At 38.0% G+C, this 19,122-nt stretch overlaps 1 protein-coding gene and 1 long non-coding RNA gene across 3 annotated transcripts in view; one reads left to right on the top strand and one right to left on the bottom strand.

The window, feature by feature from the left end:
- The window catches only part of LOC132796126 (uncharacterized), a 54,048-nt gene extending 52,319 nt beyond the window's left edge, over window positions 1-1,729 (bottom strand). Inside the window, exon 1 of the long non-coding RNA XR_009633502.1 lies at window positions 1,480-1,729. This is a non-coding gene — a long non-coding RNA (uncharacterized LOC132796126). The remainder of the gene's footprint in view (window positions 1-1,479) is intronic.
- A 1,394-nt stretch (window positions 1,730-3,123) lies between these two features.
- On the top strand, window positions 3,124-15,494 carry LOC132796113 (transmembrane protein 132C). 2 transcript variants are annotated; one of them, XR_009633499.1, is made up of 14 exons: window positions 3,124-4,043; window positions 4,215-4,525; window positions 4,589-5,788; window positions 5,860-6,065; window positions 6,853-7,012; window positions 7,089-7,489; window positions 7,551-7,942; window positions 8,006-8,497; window positions 9,277-9,418; window positions 9,483-9,606; window positions 9,671-10,226; window positions 11,101-11,414; window positions 12,230-12,395; window positions 12,479-15,494. XR_009633499.1 is itself a non-coding variant. In XM_060807156.1 (13 exons), the coding sequence occupies exons 1-13, from the start codon at window positions 3,998-4,000 to the stop codon at window positions 12,242-12,244; spliced, it is 4,359 nt and encodes a 1,452-aa protein (XP_060663139.1). In that variant the 5' UTR covers window positions 3,124-3,997; the 3' UTR covers window positions 12,245-13,055. The 2 variants fall into 2 exon arrangements, 1 of the variants encoding a protein (XP_060663139.1); XM_060807156.1 differs by having other exon boundaries at window positions 12,230-13,055.
- The last annotated feature ends 3,628 nt before the right edge of the window (window positions 15,495-19,122 follow it).

Genomic DNA, 19,122 nt, shown 5'->3' with positions numbered 1-19,122 from the left:
GAATAAATAGCAATATTAAAAGATTTCTACCAGCGCACGACACAAAACAACAAATTTATTGTCTACAAAACAATAAAGCGACGCACAAAAACAACAAAAATACTGTACTATGAATGGAGGTTACATCGGATCGGAATATGTAAATCGTATTTTGTAAAGATTAAGCCCAAAATAGAAACATAAATCAGGGCACAAATGCCGCCAAGTTTTGACCCCAACCACAAACCGAACCGAACGAGACCCAGCCCAAGATGGATTTGGTCAAGTGCTGTCCCATCCCGCCCTATCATTTAATCCCCCCTCCCATCGATTTAGCCATCATCAAGAACATGGCTCGTTTGTCGTTGGCCATTTGGCTGTCCACTCTTTTTGCATGCTAATGAAACATCATAAATTTACAGAGAAGAAGCCCTCTATGTACTATAGTGTGTGGACGAGCCCAAAACTGCCAACAGACCCAATTGTATTTGATCAGCGGACAACATAGCTGCTTAACAGTGGAAACTGATCGTGGTTGTAAAGCGTTCTTTTTTGAAATGTGTAAAAAATGTGTTATAAACAAAAAATATTTAGCCTCTAAATGAAAATGTATTGAAATTTTTTCATAACCTTCATTCAAATTGTTGTAAAAATATAGTAGTATTAGTTTAATATAGTCAAAATAATATAAATAATAAATAAATAATAATAGAACAAAAATAATACTTAAAATTTGTAGAACAAACGACATCAAAGTAGATGCCAAGTCCTTCAGCAATTCCTCGCATTTTATACAGTTGGGTCTTTAGTGCTAAACGCTGCTTTGCTGCTAGAGTTGACAGCGAGATCAATGCAGAAGGGGCAGCAAGAGAGTGAGAGAAAGAGAGAGGGAGAGGCAGCGAATGAAGTGGGGGAGGTAGGTGTAAAGAGGCCCATTTTTATCAAGAAAAGTGAACAAAAGATCAATTGACAGAGAGAAATGTTGCGGCGGCTGCGCAACACTTGAATAATAATTGTTGTGCACAGTGGCAACCACACACCACACACCATACAGCAACAACAAAAGGAGGCCATTAAATTACAAACATCTTCAGCAAGCAGAAGAAGAAGAAGAAGACGAAGCCAACGGACAAAGAAGAAGAAGAAGCAGAAGCAGCAGCAGCTTCTATTGGCGTCGCAGCCACATTGAGTTGATTTGGTATGGAAAAGGTGTCGCTATGCTCGTCATTCAACTGGCCCCAGCTACAAAACTTCAAGTCAAGTGCGTTGCGCGTGCAGACATGCAACAAAAAACAGCAGCAGCAGCAACGAAAACCAGCAACAATAACAACAGCGCGCAACTTTTCTCGATCGTATCTCAGTTTAATGTGTGTGTAAGTAGCAGCGCTGCTCACACACACACACACACACACACACACACACACACACAAACCCATGCAAAGGCAATTTCTTTAAAGAAAAAAGGTAGGCGGGCAATAGGCCACAGCCATACAAACTTACCCACACATACAGCTGGTCTTGCACTTCACTCACACACACACACACACGCACGCGTACTTGCATTGAATTTAAGCACAATTGTCTGGTTTTTATTTCAATTCTAGTTTGACGCGCTTGCCACGATCTATGCTGCATGCCGCGAACGTAGGTAATACAATTCACTTTAATTAGATGCCGTAAATCACGCATTTTATGCGATTTGCTAACTTTTTTCACAATTGCACGCACTTTTTTCGCAAACACATTTCTATGCATGCAATTATCGATTAACATGCAATTATCGATTGGCAGCGATTGACAGGTTCAGTGCTAAATAATGGCGCTCAACAGTGTTGGTTGTTGGGGCGAAAGAAAGAGAGAAGGAAAGGCAGGAAAACATAAATTCACAAGAACTTTCATTAATATTGCGAGATCAATGGGCAAAAAGGGTGATGAAACAGCACAAAGACTTGAATTGGTTATTATTGTTGTTGTTGTTATTATTGTTGCCAGCCACTTTCGCGTAGCGGGCACCAACGGAATTTTTAATTAATTCATGCGTACACATTTTGACACACACACACACATACATACATACACACACATGTTTAAATTGAATATTTGCCAAAGTTTCATTTAATGATATGCATGCTTTGTTGTTGTATGGTAAGCGTAAGCGACAACAACAGATTGCATTGCACACACGCACACACACACAGCTCTGCATATTTTCTCTCATTTTGTTGTCATAACAAGTTTCGTTGCAAGAAATCAATGCTCGCTGCACCCAATGAGAATGCAACGTCACATACACAACACACTTGGCCATGCATCGGATGCTGTGCAACTTGCTAGCTCGCTCGCACTTACGCCTACATACATATGTACATACATATGTATGTATGGGTGCCCGTTTGCCTGCTTGCCTTCTGCACCATGCACCAACAAAATGGCGTGCATTTTCAAAGTGCATGGCATTTTAAGGTTTATGCCTGATATGTTTATTTTCTTTCTTTTTTTGTGGGAGGGCAATATTAAATGCAGTTGCTCTCAGAGTTACAGTTATATAAAGTGCATTTATTTGCTCTTGTCATTTTAAATATGCTTCGCACGTTCCTTGATATTTATTTGCCATTTTGGTCGTCTTGAAATCAAAGCAACTTTAGTAGTAGCAATTGCAGCAGCTCTCAAGAAAAAATGCTCTACTTGGTACTCATCGTTTTACACATTTGAAAATTTTGTTATTACGCGCCAACTTCATTGCAGTACCGGTGGCGCCCTCTATTTGTCAACTGAAACAATAAAAATAACGGTGGCGCCTGTGTGCATCGAGTGGCACAACATGTGTTGGTATGGCAACCATGTGTATCGATAGCACTAATGCAAGTGAAGTTGCAAGCAGTGTGACCATTTACGGTATAAAAAGAATCGTTTCCTAGTTAAGGAGAATAATCGATGGCTTGATTTTAAAAATAATTCAAATTTAAAATACAGACTTAAAATACCGAATAGAACAATATCTTAGTATGCATTATTGTGAAGTTATATTAAGTGGTTCCTCCAAACAAAAACAACAAGAATGCTTTCAGTGCTTCATCGTTGCATCGATAGTGCGATGCGATGTTTAGCTCCTCATCGAATACATATTGGTGGTATATTTGAAATTCCAACGTGCGGTCACGCTGGTTTTGGGGTGTTTGGAAATGTTCGATATTTGCGTAAAAAAATTCAAAGTTAAACGAAACTAACTATGTATTAAACGCTTAGTTTAATTAGTACTAAGTGAAGTGGCCGCAACCATTTCAAAAAAGTGCACACCAAATACGACAAAATTAATAAGCGCATTTCGTTAGAGAGCAAAGCATTAAGCAGTATTGTGTGTGCGTGAGAGCGAGCTATACCAAAGAAAAGAAAAAGAGACTCTCGGGAAGGAAGATGTGTCTATACTACGGCCTAAATGAATGAAATGTGAAAAGTGTGTGTGTATATGTAAGGCAAGGCAAGGCAAGGCAGGCGACCAACCGAGCGCGCGTGAGTGTGTGTAAGTTGGTTGGTGTTTGTGTATGTGCATGCGTATTTGCCTGAATACGTAGTGTGTGTGTTGGTGTTGGTGTTGGTGTTGGTGTGAGCGCCTGCACACTGAAAGAATCAATAAAGGATGTGCTGGAGATTTTTGCAACTGTGAAGCAAGGAAAAGCAACAGCAAAAGCAGCAACAACAACTGCTTCAATTTAGCAGCTGCAGGTGCAACAAAATATTGTGCATTCTATTTTGTGCGTTCGCAATGTAATTTTCAAAAACGATTTTGTGTATTCAAAAATAAAAAGAAAACACCACAAAAGTTAAAAGCGAAAAAAAACACACGACACTAAAAACTAAAGGCAAAAAAAAAAAAACGTCGAAGAGAAAAAACTGCAAGTGGCAGGAGACGAAGTAGAAGAAGAAGGAGAAAGAGAAGCAGTAGTAACAGAGAAATTGTAACTTGAATCAATCAATCAATCAATCAGTGAGGCAAGCAGTCGAGTAAGCAGTGCACAATATGAAGTGCTGCGTAATAATTGCGTGGATGCTGCTGGCGATTGCAGGTGAGTGTCCCCCTTCCCCTTACCCCTCTCACTATCTCCTCCCCCTTCGATAATGTACCCCGCTCCTAAGGGTGTGCCCCTTTTTGATTGACACCTTGATTGAAATGCTTTTTCTCGACGTTTCCTTTAAATTTCCCCCGCGCCTACCATCATCGTCATCCTGCCTCTTAGAGCTCTGCGCCTGCGTTGAAGTGCACTTCGAGGCACCGGACAGCGGCTTCTTTCTGAAGCATGCTCGCCAACCACCTGTGACACCGGAGATCGCGAACGTGCAACAGACATCATCGTCGCTGCCACCGCTGAAGACCCGCTCCAACTATGACTCGGTGCTGTCGCTGGATCGCTTCACCGTCGTCGAGACCACGCAGCCCGTCTCGATCCGCGCCAGCTACGGACCCTTCTCGACGAAGCAAACTGTGCCCGCTCGCTACATTGTGCCCGACACTATGGACGCAGCGAATCAGGCAGGCGACTATGTGAACGTAAGTCGTAAACTCCATCTTCCCAGCTCTCCATCAATCACTCAATCATTTTACACACTTTAGAACTCGACGGCGACCCTGCTGGAGCTGCAGCAACCGAACATGCATTTGGACATCTCGGCGCATTTGGTGCGCAACACCGTCTCCCAGGATTCCCCCGTGTTGCGTGTCCTCTTCCATGCCGGCGCCGATCCTGGCGGCCATCTGCAGCGCCAAAAGGTGTGTGTTCTCCTCCACGTGGCCATGGCCAACGAACAGCCTCTCAAAGGACGCTGCATGCCGGAGGGCGAGGATGGGGTCTGCGTTGCCGAGGTTGTTATTCCCCTCAGCTGGTGGCCCGCATTGCCAGCGCCACGTCACGGCTCGAATGCGGCCCAAACACCGCTGCCCCCACCGAAGGCGCCGCAACGTTACGCCCAGGTTTCGTACAGCGTCTTTGAGCCACCGTTGCGAAATCCCGAACAATGCGAGCCCAAGGTACAAATCCAACCGTTGACCACGTTCGCTCAGGTGCCGCTGTTGGCCGCCAAGACTGCGTTCAAGGAATTGCGTGCCGATGACTCGGTTACGTTCCTGTTGCCCCAACATCCGTTGTATCCCATGTCCAAGCTGCATGTGCCCGTCTTTCTGCATCAATATGCCGAGCAGGAGCAACGAGTTGCTGCATTTACGGTGCGCGCTCGCGTCAAGGCCGGACTGAGGATTATGGGTGCGAGTGCGTCGAGTGATTTGTGGAGCATTAGTATTGAGAAGGAGAATCCCAAGCATACCACCGCACGTGTCACAGCCTTTCGCAAGGACATTGACTCCTCGGCCAGCAGCAGCAGCGGTTCCAGCATGGAGAGTCGCTCCAATTACAGCAGCAGCAGCAGCGGTGGCAATGGAAATGGCAATGGCAACGAGGTCTATGAGGTCTTTTCGTGGCTGCTTGAGGTGGCCGATGATAGCAACGATATACTCGATGGGGGCAAGATTGTTTGGTCCGTGACCCATGTGTATGATGCACCCAAGGATAAGGACTCGTCGGAGTTGATAGCGCCGGATGATACGAAAAAACGTTTGATTGCCAAGCTCGAGATCAACAAGGATGACATTCAGGCCGTGTTGCCGATGGCCAAGATCTGGGAGGTGATGAACACCGCGGTGCTGACCGGTCGACAAGTTGCCCAGGCCATGAAGGTCTTCATTGTCTCGCAAGCCGGCAAAGTGGCGGACGTTACGCTTCAGAGTTCGTGCCACGCCGAAGACGAGAGCGTCATCAAGGTGCGTCCCAAGACATAGAGAGATCCCTCGGCTTCAACATTTTCTAATCAATAATCTTGTCACTTACACAGGTTTCATCGTCGTGCAGTTCCGTTTACGTGGATGGCTCCGAGCAGCGTGGCTCATCGAATGCCTCGGTCATTGTGAAGTATGGCACCTATGTGGGCGTGGCCAAGTTTATTGTCTGGATGCCCGAGTTTCCACTTGAAGTCTACATATCCGATTTCCGTTTGTCCCAGATCAAGGGATGGAAGGTGACCGACGACAATCACTACATGTGAGTAGCTCACAAGTGTCGAGAAAATAACTAACGAGTAGCGAATGTGTTAAGCAAACGAAAGAACTTGAGTACCGATGCAGGGCCAGTCAAAAGTTTAAAAGTATACCATCTATTATTCAATAATAAAGAGTTTCGACAACAGAGAAAGGAATGAATTAAAAAAAAAAGTAACGAGTCTCAAAATCATACGAGAGTAATGCAAAATTAAAACAGAAAGCCGGCAGGAATTTTAAACTAACGAGTAACGATTAAAATACGAGTAGCGATTAACGAATAAGCTAATAGCAAATAACTGACAAATAGTGAAGCTGACAAAAAAACAACTAGACAATAACTAAAGAGTAGCCAAAAAGTTTACTTTTCGTTACTTTTTTAATTCGCTCCTCTTTATTGTCGATACTCTTTTTATCAATTAATAATAGTTGGCAATTCAATGATAGATTATCGACAATAAAGAGGAACGAATTGAAAACGTAACGAGTGAAGTGAAATCAGAAAGCTGCAAAATGAACGATTAAAAGTAACGATTAAAATATGAACTGGAAAACAAAAAAAAAAACAAGATGAACTAATGCAGTAAAGAGGAATAAAGCTTCAAATTAACTAAACGAAAAGTAAGAATTAATTTCAGATAAATTAACGAGTAACGATTCGATTAAATTAACGAGTGACTGAGGATTAGCACAAACAAGTGAATAACGATGAGGGAACTGAAATTATGAAGCGAGTAGCAATACATGTGACATTATCTAATCCTTCTCTGTCTCCCCCTCTATTTAATTAGCCACAACAAACAATCGCGTCGTCGCAAGAAGCGATCGTACATGTGGAGTCAGCACGGCACCAGCTACTACAACAATGTGGGCGCCGACAAGAGCATCTGTCGAGCACGCTACCAGCAGAGTCCCGTTGAGGTCTACGCCAAGTTCTTGGCCATCGATCAGGTGAGTTAAGAGAGAAAGCAACAAATAAGTGAAAGCAAAGCAAACATATAACACTTGTGTTCATACTTGTTTACAGAACTCTGGCCGCATCAGCTACTTCATATCCCGTCGCACCGGACTGCGTGTCACAGATCTTGTGCAGCCGCTGCTTCGCGTGGCAGATCCCAAGATTGCCTCACTCAAGGGTCGCATACTGCAGGGCAAATCGATGGGACGCACCGATGTCCAAGTGTTGTCACCGATCACAGGACGAGTGATTGGAACGAAGGAGATCCGAGTCGGTAGCGACAAAGTCAATCTATCCAAGTTGATTGTGCGCGTAATATCGGGATTGCAATTGACCATAACACCGGAGAATGCCATTGAGAATGGTTATCTAGCCGAGACATCAGTTACACACAAGTTGACGGCACAATATCAGGAGGGATTGCTCGACATTGATTTAGAGTTTAGCGATGGCTCAAAGACGCCTTTGCGGTAGGTCAAAAAACGATTGAATTATAAGACTTGTAATAATCGAAAATTGTATTCACTATAGTGACATTGCTGTCGAGGATTATTTTCTGCTTGTGGAGAGTCTGGACACTGAGGTGGTGGCCTTTGCACCCATGCTAGCATCGCATCATCCACGTGTTATTGCCGTCGGCGAGGGCAATGGAAATCTGTTGCGTGTCACTCTGCTGCTCTCTGAGGAATGTCGCTTGCGTCGTGGCTCTGGAGCCGGTTCCAGTTCCGCATCGAGTGCATCGGTTGGCGTTGTCAAGCAGAATAAACCAAATGCTGCTCCGCTGGCAAGTGCTTTGGCCTCCATTGAGGTGGACTTTAACAACGTGGACATTGTGAGCAAACAGGAATCGATACAGAATGATGGCACCGTGGGACGCGAACGCAAAAACTATCGCAACACCGGCGATCTAGCGGACATTATTGGTTAGTTGTCTTTCTCAAAAAAAAAACACTTCATCATTGAAAACACTTTGCTTTTCTTAACAGTTGGCATTCCATTGCGTGACTCCAGTCAGCAGTATGAGCCCACTGTCCAGGCGCGTCAACATCGCGCCAGCATTCAGGCTGTGCACAAGTCACATTATGGTAATCGTGGATTTGCTGGGGGCAACATGTCCTCCATGGAGCTGGGCATGTATGTCCTCCTGACCGCCTTCTGTTTTGCCATCATTGTCTTCGTCATCTCGTGCGTGGTTTATGCATCCAAATTTCGGCCGGCCATGATTGAATCGGGCCTGGATCCTTTATCCAGCGGTGGCAAGGGAAATGCCAGCAATAATGGTGCAGCTGGCGGTGGCGGAGGTTTTCGTGATGTGCGTCTCAAGGAGTCGACGACGAATGCCCATGACTGGGTCTGGCTGGGACGCTCCACAATCGATCGGCAGTCGGTGGCCGTGGATGCACCACCACCACAGCAGCAACAACAACAACAGCAGCAGCAGCCAGTGCAACAGCAACAGCAGCATATCAATGCGCGTGGTAAGCATAAAACAAAAATATCCATAGGGTAGAAGGGTTTTATAACTTTATGACTGCAGAAAATGTTTACATACATTTGAATGCATGCAGAAGGAGGCATCTTCAACCCTAGAACGTATATCCTTGTTCAGCCTCAACAGCCGAGACACGATATAACCATGTCCATCCGTCTGTCTGTCCGTCCGTCAGTATGAACACCTGGATCTCAGGGATTATAAGAGCTAAAGCTTTCATTCTTTCTCGCATTTGTTATGTTTGCACGCACATCAAATATGCTTCAAATTTTCGCCACGCCCACTTCCGCCCCCGCTAATCGATGAAATTCGTATAACAAGCGTAATTTTTAAGCTAGATTCGCAATTCTTGAAACATACAATATGAACTATGGCAAATTATGCCTACTGCAATGGGATCTTATTTGCTTTGGCTGACAATCTGGTATATTCTGCAATCTGTGGTATATTTTAAATGTAGTGTTGTATTAATATACCAAATATAGCCTTTGCTATATACAATTTGGTGTATTCTATATCCTATTTTAAATGTATTACTTTATCAATATACCAAATGCAACTGTTCACATAGACAATTTGGTATATTTTGCACTTTATGGTATATACTATATCAATATACCAATTATAGTCTGGTATATACAGTCTGATATATTTTGAATGTAATACCATATCAATATATTAAATATAGAATTAATGTATAATAATGTGGTTTATTTGGTTTCTTCTTACTTGTCTTCTAAATGATTTCATCCTTTTTTTCTTTAGATTCTCGCATGCGGATCACCAGCAATCCGATCATCACGTACGACAATGGACGACGCATCAGCTCGTTTGATCAGCCGCAACCCAAGTTGCAAACACACATTGTCCCCGCTTCCAACTTGAACAAACTGCACCAGGAACAACAGTAAGTTGCAACAGCAACTTGTAATTTGCAACCAAGAATACTAATGCAATGATAACTTTTTTAGCTATCTGGCCAATGAGCGCAAGGAAACAGCGTTGGATTATAAGCCGCCAGTGCCGCCTCATCGCAATGTGGGCACGCGTGCCATGTTGCCACCGCAGTTGCCACCGCAGACAGCGTCAATCAAGGTGAGTGGCAACTAAACTTGCAACCAACCAAGATCTATTTACATTATACTTTTCACTTTGCTAGGACAAGGAATTGCTGAACAAGCGGCACAGTCAGCACTTTAAGCGCGAGCATATGCTGAATGAGAACAACAATGTTGCGCAGTCGTTGCCACAGCAGCAGCAGCAACAACATCAACAACAGCAGCAGCCACAACATCAACAACAACAGCAGCAGCAGCCGCCACAGTTGCATCATCATCATCAGCAGCAGCAGCAGCAGCCGGAACGTCATCATCAGCATCAACGCAGTCACAGTCATAGCCACAATTTTATGCATGAGCCTGTGCTGCGTTCGGCTCACTTGAAGATGAAGCAACAACAGCAGCTGCAGCAGCAACAACAACAGCAGCTGCAGCAACAGCACGAGGAGCTGCACAATGCTGAAAAGCTGGTGGAGTACACAAATCCGCATCAGAAGAATGCATTTCAATTCGATTCGCTGACACCAAAGAGAGTTACCAAAGCAGCGGCCGTCGCTCAGGCTGCTCAGGCAGCAGCCGCCGCAGCAGCAGCTGCTAACTCAGCAGCGGCAGCAACAATTGTGGCTCCAACATCGCCAGCCATAACACAAATTAAAGGTAAACGAAACGAAGCAAGAGAAAACTGATGAGAAAAGGATATTAAAAGTTCCTTTGGAGATCTCAAAAAGACAGCAATGTGAAATGGATTTTTAGCTTTCTTTGTAACACTTTAGTTGAGAACTTAAACAGAGCTATGTGAAATGGATATTGTAGCTAGCTTTGTAGCATATTAGTTGGAGAACTAAAATAGAGCTGTATAAAGAGAATATTTAAGTTTGCTTTGTAGCATATTAGTTGAGAGCTGATTTTGCCTAGAAAATTAGAAAGACAGACTTGATTCGATGTTTAAGAACTCAAGGCGTAAACTTAATGATGAATTTGTGTGCTACAAAAAAAAGGAGAAATTGCAATCTAAACTTCGTGAACTAGTTTTTTTTCCTTTAGTTCTCAGGACTGTTAATGATTTGCCAATTGTTCAGTTAAGCTGATAGCTTGGCAAGCGCATAATATCGATTTTTATTGCATACAAAGTGAAGCTTTTTAAATCTTGTTTTGCCTGTGTTAAATTAATCGAGAACTGAGAGACTGTTTTGTGTTAGAATAGAAAGACAGTCAGGCAGACAGACTTGACTTAAGGCCTTAAACAAATTAAGAATAAATGTGGACAAAACTCATTTACAGACAGTCAACTAATAATTCAATTTAGTATTTGAAGAAGTAATCTGATTGATGAACTGACTTTGACTTGTGCAATTTCTGAGAATTTACTTTTTGAAATAGTAATCTGATTGAACAGACTTCGGCTTATGCAATTTCTTAGAATATTTGCCAATTATTCAGGTAAAGCTGATAGAGCTTGGCTAGCGCACAATATCGATTGATTTATATTGAATACAAAGTGCAGTTTTACAAAATCTCTTTTGCCTTACAGAGAATCACAACCACAGCATATTGAGCACCGTTGCCGATGCGGCCAATTCGAATGCCACGGATAAGATTGTACGGCTGCCGACACCGCCGGGCACCTTGACCTCATCAGCCGGAGGAGGCGGAGGCGGAGGAGGTTCGACTGCTGTCAGCAGCGAACCAACAACAAAATCATCGCGTGTGAAGAGGGCAACAGTTGTGGGCAATCCGATGTTCTCGGCAACTGTTGATGACACATTGGCACCTGGCGAGCGTCTGGGACTCGATGATCTCGACATGGACTACGAGCAAATCATGCACTATTTCGACAACCTAAAGGTAAGAAGAGACTAACTGAAATGTTTTAAGGGGCAACAATATTCTAATCGTTGATTTTGGAAAGCTTGTTTGCGATTTGTTTTATACTAGAAGCAATGGGGGTAAATTAAAGAATTTTGGATTTTTTTTGGGATTATTTTTTGACCAGAAGGAATGAATGAAATTTGACTTTTCTGGCATTATTTTGTGACCAGTAGAAATAGGGTTAAATGAATGAATGTTGTGAAACATATATTTAAAAGTACTAATACATTTTTTTTTCGTATTTTCATAAAAATACAAAAACCAAAACGCACCTCAAGTTGTGTAAACTAAAATCTAGAATTTTAACTTTTTGTTCAAGCGTTTTCCAAAATGACAAAAAACAATATTTTCAGAAATGCGTACGAAAATTTTTAGATATAACGATTTAGATGAAGATTTTTTTCTGCCCAGTACACTCCTGCTTACAATTATAAGACACCTTAAATTTTCGTGTCGTCAAACGAAAATGGTCAAAAAAAAGTATGAGAAATAATAGCACAAAGCGTAATGCCCAAAATTTCCTTATTAAATTTAATTTCATTATTAAGTATTGAACCAGTATATCAAAAAGAAAAGAGTTGAACACAGGGAAAAAACTTATTTGAACCAAATCTCATATTTATTTAAGGGAGAAAATGCACAAAATTACTTATTTTTGACTTTTTTTTAACGTTACTTGAAAAGTTCTTCAAAAAAAGAATTAGATTTTTGGAAAATTCTACAATGGTGTTACCCCTAAGTGATATTATCATAATAATAATATATTACATAATAATAATAATCTTTTGTAGGAATCAAATGCCTGAGTACAAGAGATAATTGCTAAAATTCGCGAGATATTGTCAACATTTCATCAACGATATCAGAATGTCGTTACGCCCATGACAACGCCGACGAGGAAGCAAATGCAGATGCTTGATCAGCTCGTCGAGGTGGCCGTTGCAGGTGTCCAAAAGGGTAACTAAAATACACACACACACACACACACACACACACACACACAACAACACACAACTCTCTCTCTCTCAACGCAATTCTAGCAATCCAAAATGTTTAAAAAGCAAGCAACAAAATATGAAAATAAGAAAAAGAAAATACTCTCTCTCGACGCTGAAATCAAGTCAAAAAAGCAAAACAAAATTAACAAGTATATAGCAAGAACAACAGCAACAGCAACAAGAAAAAAAACAAAGGTATTTATTGCCTAGACTAAGTTCATATAGAAAGCAAATATATATATGTACTTATATATACGTATAGTTATAATACCGATAACAAAATATCGCACACACTTAGCACAAGTGGGTGTCACACCTTTGAAACTCTGTACTACTTATATACCATATACTAACTATGGTATATTTGCAGTATATTTAGTATAAAGTGCTTGAAATGAAAGCATCTGAAAGCATAGCTTGTTCCAATTGCTTCAACACACACAATTATTGCTTATGAAAATGCTTTTTGCAAATGACAAAACCCCAAAAACAAAATACTATATATAAAGAACAAATTTAATGAATAACTTAACCCAAAAAACAAAACAAAACAAGGAACGGACAAGTGTTAAGAAAAAAAAAACGACATATTTTGTACGAGATTTCGGCCTCAAATGCATATCTCTAAACTCTTATTAGAACTCTGGGAAAAAAACCCAGAAGGAAACAAAAAAAAAAGGAAAATCCAACAAACCATTCAAGCTGAATTTTTGCATTTGTGTATTTGTTATGGTGTAACTCTCGTGTTTCTTTTTGAAAATCAAAAAACCAATTAAATAAAATCAAGAATTATATATATATGTATTGTATGACACGCCCCCCACTTGTGCTATGTGTCTGTGTACAATCCCCAAATGGAAAAAAAACTGTATGTATATCTCTTGGGGGAACGCGGAAGAATTTCACAACAAAAAATATGATATGAATATTTATAATACAAACAAAAATATCGATCGCTTTATAACTATATAAGTTGACGCAATCATAAAAATGAAAATTACAAAATATTATTAAAAAGATAATCCATAAAAAAAAACGCGAAAAAAGGAGAAAGAATCAAGAGAGGAGCAGAACAGAAATGAAAAGTATATAGACGCTTATGAGCTTTATTTGAACGATTTGCATAACCGAAGCGACGATAAAGCATGGGAAATGTGTAACCAAAAATATTATATGATATTACCGAGCGTTTAAGCTTTATATAATATTAATATTAAACTATTTCTAGGGTATACATGCGTATTTATTATTATTATTATTATTATCATTGATGATTACTTAATTATTATTATTATTATACTTGGATTATGATTATTGAACAAATCTTTTAAAAAAAACAAAAGAAAAAACACATAAATCAATTATTATACAAGAAAAGAGAAATCAATTGCAAAAAAAAAGCAAAAGAAAAAAATCGTTTCGAACGCTGATGCAAAAAGAATTACGAAAATATATATATGCCACATTTTCGCTATATATATATGTACAACTATATATGTATATAGATGTATGTATAAACTAACTGTATGTGTAACTCACTCACGATCTATATATACAAGAAAAAAATGAACCCATGGCATACGCATATCCATATATATATGTATATATATATAGATATATATATGTGTGTGTATAACTGTACAACAAAATGCTAAAACTATATGATTTGTGTAATTTATCGTTTCGATATATAGAGAAGGATATATTAGAACAACCCGAAAGCTAATTCATTCCATTAGCAAAAGTTTTCTTCTTCGTTTTTAATATCTCGCACATTAACTCATCGTGGATAATCTATCTCGATATATATATTGATAGCTAATATCCATTTTTATATTTGTTGACTTCTTTTTCTTTTTTATTATCAAGTTGAAGTATTACTTTGTGTTACATCATTACATCATTTTAAACATTATTTCATAATCATATGTTGTAAATTGTTCCGTCCAACAAACGAAAAACAAAACAAAAAAAAAGAAACGAAACGAAATATAAAAAAAAAAACTAAACAAAATCATTGAATAACTAAAACACAAAACAAAAAAACTAAATAAGCGCAAAGCAAAAAAAAAGCAATTGACGTTTTTTGTATGTACAAGAAAACAACTCAGCATCGAAATTAACTACACACACATACATCACAAAAATCATTTATTATTATCTATTTCGAATTATTCAACTATATATCTATATACGTGTATTCTTACAGAACTCTGTAGTCTAAAATCCTTCCACAACAAAATGTATAAAAAGTGTTTTCCTTTTTCCCATTCTTAAAAAATCGCAGGGAACGAAAAGATACAGAAAGAATTATCTGAAATTACTTCTTATATATCAATCAATTAAAGAGATCTGTAAAAATGTCACAAAGATGTTTCTTTGAGTATTCTGCTGCACTTTTATGAACGCATTTAGATTTAAGACGACGCCATATGATACACAATTATCTCCCTGAGAAATAAGAGCAACCCGCAAAAACGATTAATTATAAAACATTTTCAGAAAATGAAAATTGAGAAGCCTGAGGAATCGATCTGTGAAATCTAGTTAATATAGAAAGGGCATCAGAATGAAGAAGAGACAATATAAAATGGTTAAGAGTCTATCCCAAAATCAAACTGCAAAAGATCTCTCTCACTCTATATCGCTTTCAATCATATTAGAGACTACAGAGTATTATAATAATATACGTATATATATATATTGTTGATCAATCTTTTAGTATATATATGTTTTAAAACTTATCGTATCTCAAATTCTGCACAGACTTGGGCATTTCTTTAACACACACACAGACCCAGAGAAACACACAAATACAAACACACTCACACACACACACCAATGCAGTAGTGCTTGCCGTGTCCAAAACCATCCCCAGTGCTATGTGCTAGTGCCATATTTAGAAATCAATCATTCGTAGAGAAGAGGACGTCAATCATTTGGCATATTATTGTATGTGCCTAGAGCTTAACACGAGCTGAAACGCTTGTTCTCTCCCTCCATACTTTATATGCGTAGAATTAAATCATTTAAAACAAAAAAAAAAAAAAACATAAAATACTAAAATATGAATAGAGAAACGCCGAGGTACTGACTGACTGGCTGACGGCTGATTGATGTATGATTGATGTATGATTGATGGTAGCCAAAATAACACACAAACATAAAAATAGCCGTATTTGTATATATAACGAAACGAAACGAAGCGAATCGAAACGTATTGCAAGCATCCATCATTCTATGTTATTCGATATAAGAAGCTATGATTGATCAATCAAGCATTGATTATTGGCGAATAGTAAAGCAACAAAATAATACAAAACAAAACATAAAATACAGTCGCATCGGCACACCATTCAATCGCGTCCAAGACGACCGATGATTGATCAATCGATCAACTTAGCAAATTTACACACACACACACACTTACACTTACATGCAACACACACACACACAAAGCACACACACACTTAAGTTGTGTAACGATTCCAATACAAAGACTTTTTATTATTATGTTTAGTAATATATATTTTATAAACAATTATTTAAATAAATTATGTATTCTAATTTTTTTTTTTTAATTTGTTTATATCTCAGAAATTTATGATATGATAAGAAACAATTTTCGAATTTCTAGTCAGTTCGAAGCGTACAAATCGTTTTGTTACATCACACTCATATATTCATTATATACATCATATATACATATATGTACTTGTACTTGTAGTATCAATCAATCAATCATTATTTTTTGCCATGCTTTTTACCAGGCCCAAAACAAAACAAAAACAAAGAAAATGAAACCACACACAATCCTAAGGCTAAGCTATATATAAATATATATATATATATATACATATATGAATGTACTATTTGTATTATCAAAAAACAAAAAAAAAACAGAAGGAAAAGAAAAAGTAAAACAGAAATTGAAACCGAGAAGATGATTCCATTTTCTGTTTAATTTTTCTGTTTGTGTTTCCCTTCTTGTTTTTTTTTTTTCCTTGGCTAAAATCGTATTAAACAAAAAATATAGTTAATAATAACAGAAACGAAAAGGAAAAACAAAAATATATCGATAACAACAATATATATAGATATATGTATATGTGTGTGTATCGATAAAGAGAGGCAACAACAAAAAATCGTAATACATCTAAATTATCAACGTAAAAACGAAAAAATTGCAAATGCAAATTGTTTAAGCTGCTTACATATACATATATACAACACATTGATGCATGTGTGAGTGCATGATGTATTCGATACACACACACACAGACACGCATACACAAAAAACAAACGCGTAAGAAATTAATTCGCTTGGCACACGAGACTACTAAACAAAAAAAAGTACTACGAGTCCTCCCTCTATATGATAAAGCAGTAAAATATATAAAGAAAAAAGATATATCGATAAGCATTGAGCGATGTGTAAAATATCGATGTGAAACGCCTCGATATACATACGCATATATATACACACACACACATTTATCGATGCTTGCATCGATTAATAATTATCGAAATTCGTTAAGTATGTAAGTTCCATGAATGTCCCACCTGCCTGGCCATCCCCCCCCTCCCCCGCTTCTTAACGTCTCGCTCACTGAAAACCAAAACAAAATAAGAACAAAAAACAACCCTCGCCTTTGCCTTTGCCCCTTTCCCCCTCGCTGCTGCTAATTTGCACCTTTGCCTCAAAATGTAAGACACCAAAAAAAAACAAAAATCTATGATAATAAGAAATATATGGGGAAGAAGAAGAGATCAAGATGAAGATGAAGAAGAAGAAGAGCCACCGCCGCATAATTGTTAACATTGTATCAGTTATTACGTAGTTGTTGTGTATGTATTGTATGTAAGGTATGTGTAAATGTGTGCTTCGAATATATCGATAAATCAATCGATAATTCTCCATCTGTTTATATACAAATGTATGTTCTTTTTTTTTTTGTAATTGTGATTGGAGCGCATGATTGATAGTATTTAAGTAATTTTTTGGTTCCAATTCTTTTGATTCCCGATTTTCATCTTTTCTCTCAATGTTACGCCTGATCCCCCGCCCCGTTCTCCCCCCTAAGCAATTGCTGCAAAGCTTCTAAATATTACTATATAAGGTATATACAGCATATATAAGGAACCTAAATATATATATATATATCTTTATATATATATACTATATATATAAATGTATATCAATCGTAATACATATACATGTACTTCCTCCTAAACACACATCACTCAGCCCTTTGGCCATGCCCCCTTTTTCATTCCCCCCTCGCCCCCCGCACCAACCGCTTGCCTTTTGCGCCTAAACTGTACTCAGTTCTTAAGTGTTGCTCATCGGATTCCGTTTGTTTTTGGCTTCTTTATAATATCTCTATATATATACATATTTATATATATATATATATCTATACATATATATTTTTGTTTTTGATTTACAATTCTGTTATCTATATGAAAAAATAGTAAAAAAAAAATACTTTAAAAAAAAGCGAAAAAAACTGCAAAAGATGTATACAAAACAGATGAAAAAATGAAATTATAGTTGCCATGTAAACACTTTAGTAGTTTATTATACTTATTATAATATTATTAAGTGGAACAACACACACACACATTTTGTTTAAACGATTCAAATCAATTTGAAGCAAGAAAAACCAATAAAAAAAAAACAACAAAAAATGCAAAAAAAACAACACAAAAATTGAAAGATAAAAAATACTATAAATATTCAAAAACTGAAATATTAATTTAAATAAAATAATTTATTAATAAACCACATATTATGAAATGACATAAAACCAAACCATGTTGTATTATTTACTGCCCATATTACAGGGGAACATCGAACTAGTCTCAAGGATCTCGGAGATTAGCGAAGTTAGAGATATTAAATTTGTTGTGCAGCTACTTTAGATAAAATATTAAAGGTTTGTATCGAAAGCGAAACTATTTTGACAATATCGTAGAAAAATCAGCAAGAAGCAAAGCTACATTTAAGTATAAAAGAGATTAATGAAGCCCAATAACTGTATAACAGTTTATGTTTTGGAATACAAAATAAATTCAATTTTATAGCACTTAAAATTGATCTGAAAACTTAGGAGTTGAGAGATTAGCAGAGCAGATGAATTTTAACTAGTCTCAAGGATCTCTGAGATTAGCAAAGTTAGAGTTATGAAATTTTTTGTTCAGCAACTTTAATGAAAACATTAAAGGTTTGTATCGAAAGCGAAACTATGCAATGTCAATATCGAAGAAAAATCAGCAATAAGAAAAGCTACATTTAGTATAAAATAAAATATTGCTGCTATTTCGGTATACAAAATAAATTAAATTTTATAGCAATTAAAGATAATCTCAAATTCATTAGGAATTGAGAGATTAACAAAGCAGATGAACTTTAACTATCCTTAAGGATCTTGGAGATTACCAACGTGAGAGTTATGAAATTTGTTGTGCAGCTATTTTAATAAAAACATTACAGGTTTGTATCGAAAACGAAACTATGAATTGAGGAAACCTATATCTAAGAATAAAAGAGAAGCAACATATGAGTATAGGGATTATTGTTTCCCCAATAAATATAACAGCTGCTGTTTCGTGATCTTATATCAACTATGTCGTAGGAATTGAGAGATTAGCAGAGCAGATGATACAAAATTCTAAGCACATGT

The sequence above is a fragment of the Drosophila nasuta genome, chromosome X, assembly GCF_023558535.2.
Source record: "Drosophila nasuta strain 15112-1781.00 chromosome X, ASM2355853v1, whole genome shotgun sequence".
Classification (NCBI taxonomy): Eukaryota; Metazoa; Arthropoda; class Insecta; order Diptera; family Drosophilidae; genus Drosophila; species Drosophila nasuta.
The sequence above is the reverse complement of the archived record's forward strand: the minus strand, read 5'-3'. Positions and strand labels throughout refer to the sequence as shown.

Bases quoted from the DNA above. Each gene is read 5' to 3' on its own strand.
- LOC132796113 (XM_060807156.1), top strand. From the start codon at position 3,998: ATGAAGTGCTGCGTAATAATTGCGTGGATGCTGCTGGCGATTGCAG. The intron at 9,419-9,482 runs GTAAGTTGCAAC...TAACTTTTTTAG, and splicing joins AAACTGCACCAGGAACAACA to CTATCTGGCCAATGAGCGCA. The intron at 9,607-9,670 runs GTGAGTGGCAAC...TCACTTTGCTAG, and splicing joins CGCAGACAGCGTCAATCAAG to GACAAGGAATTGCTGAACAA.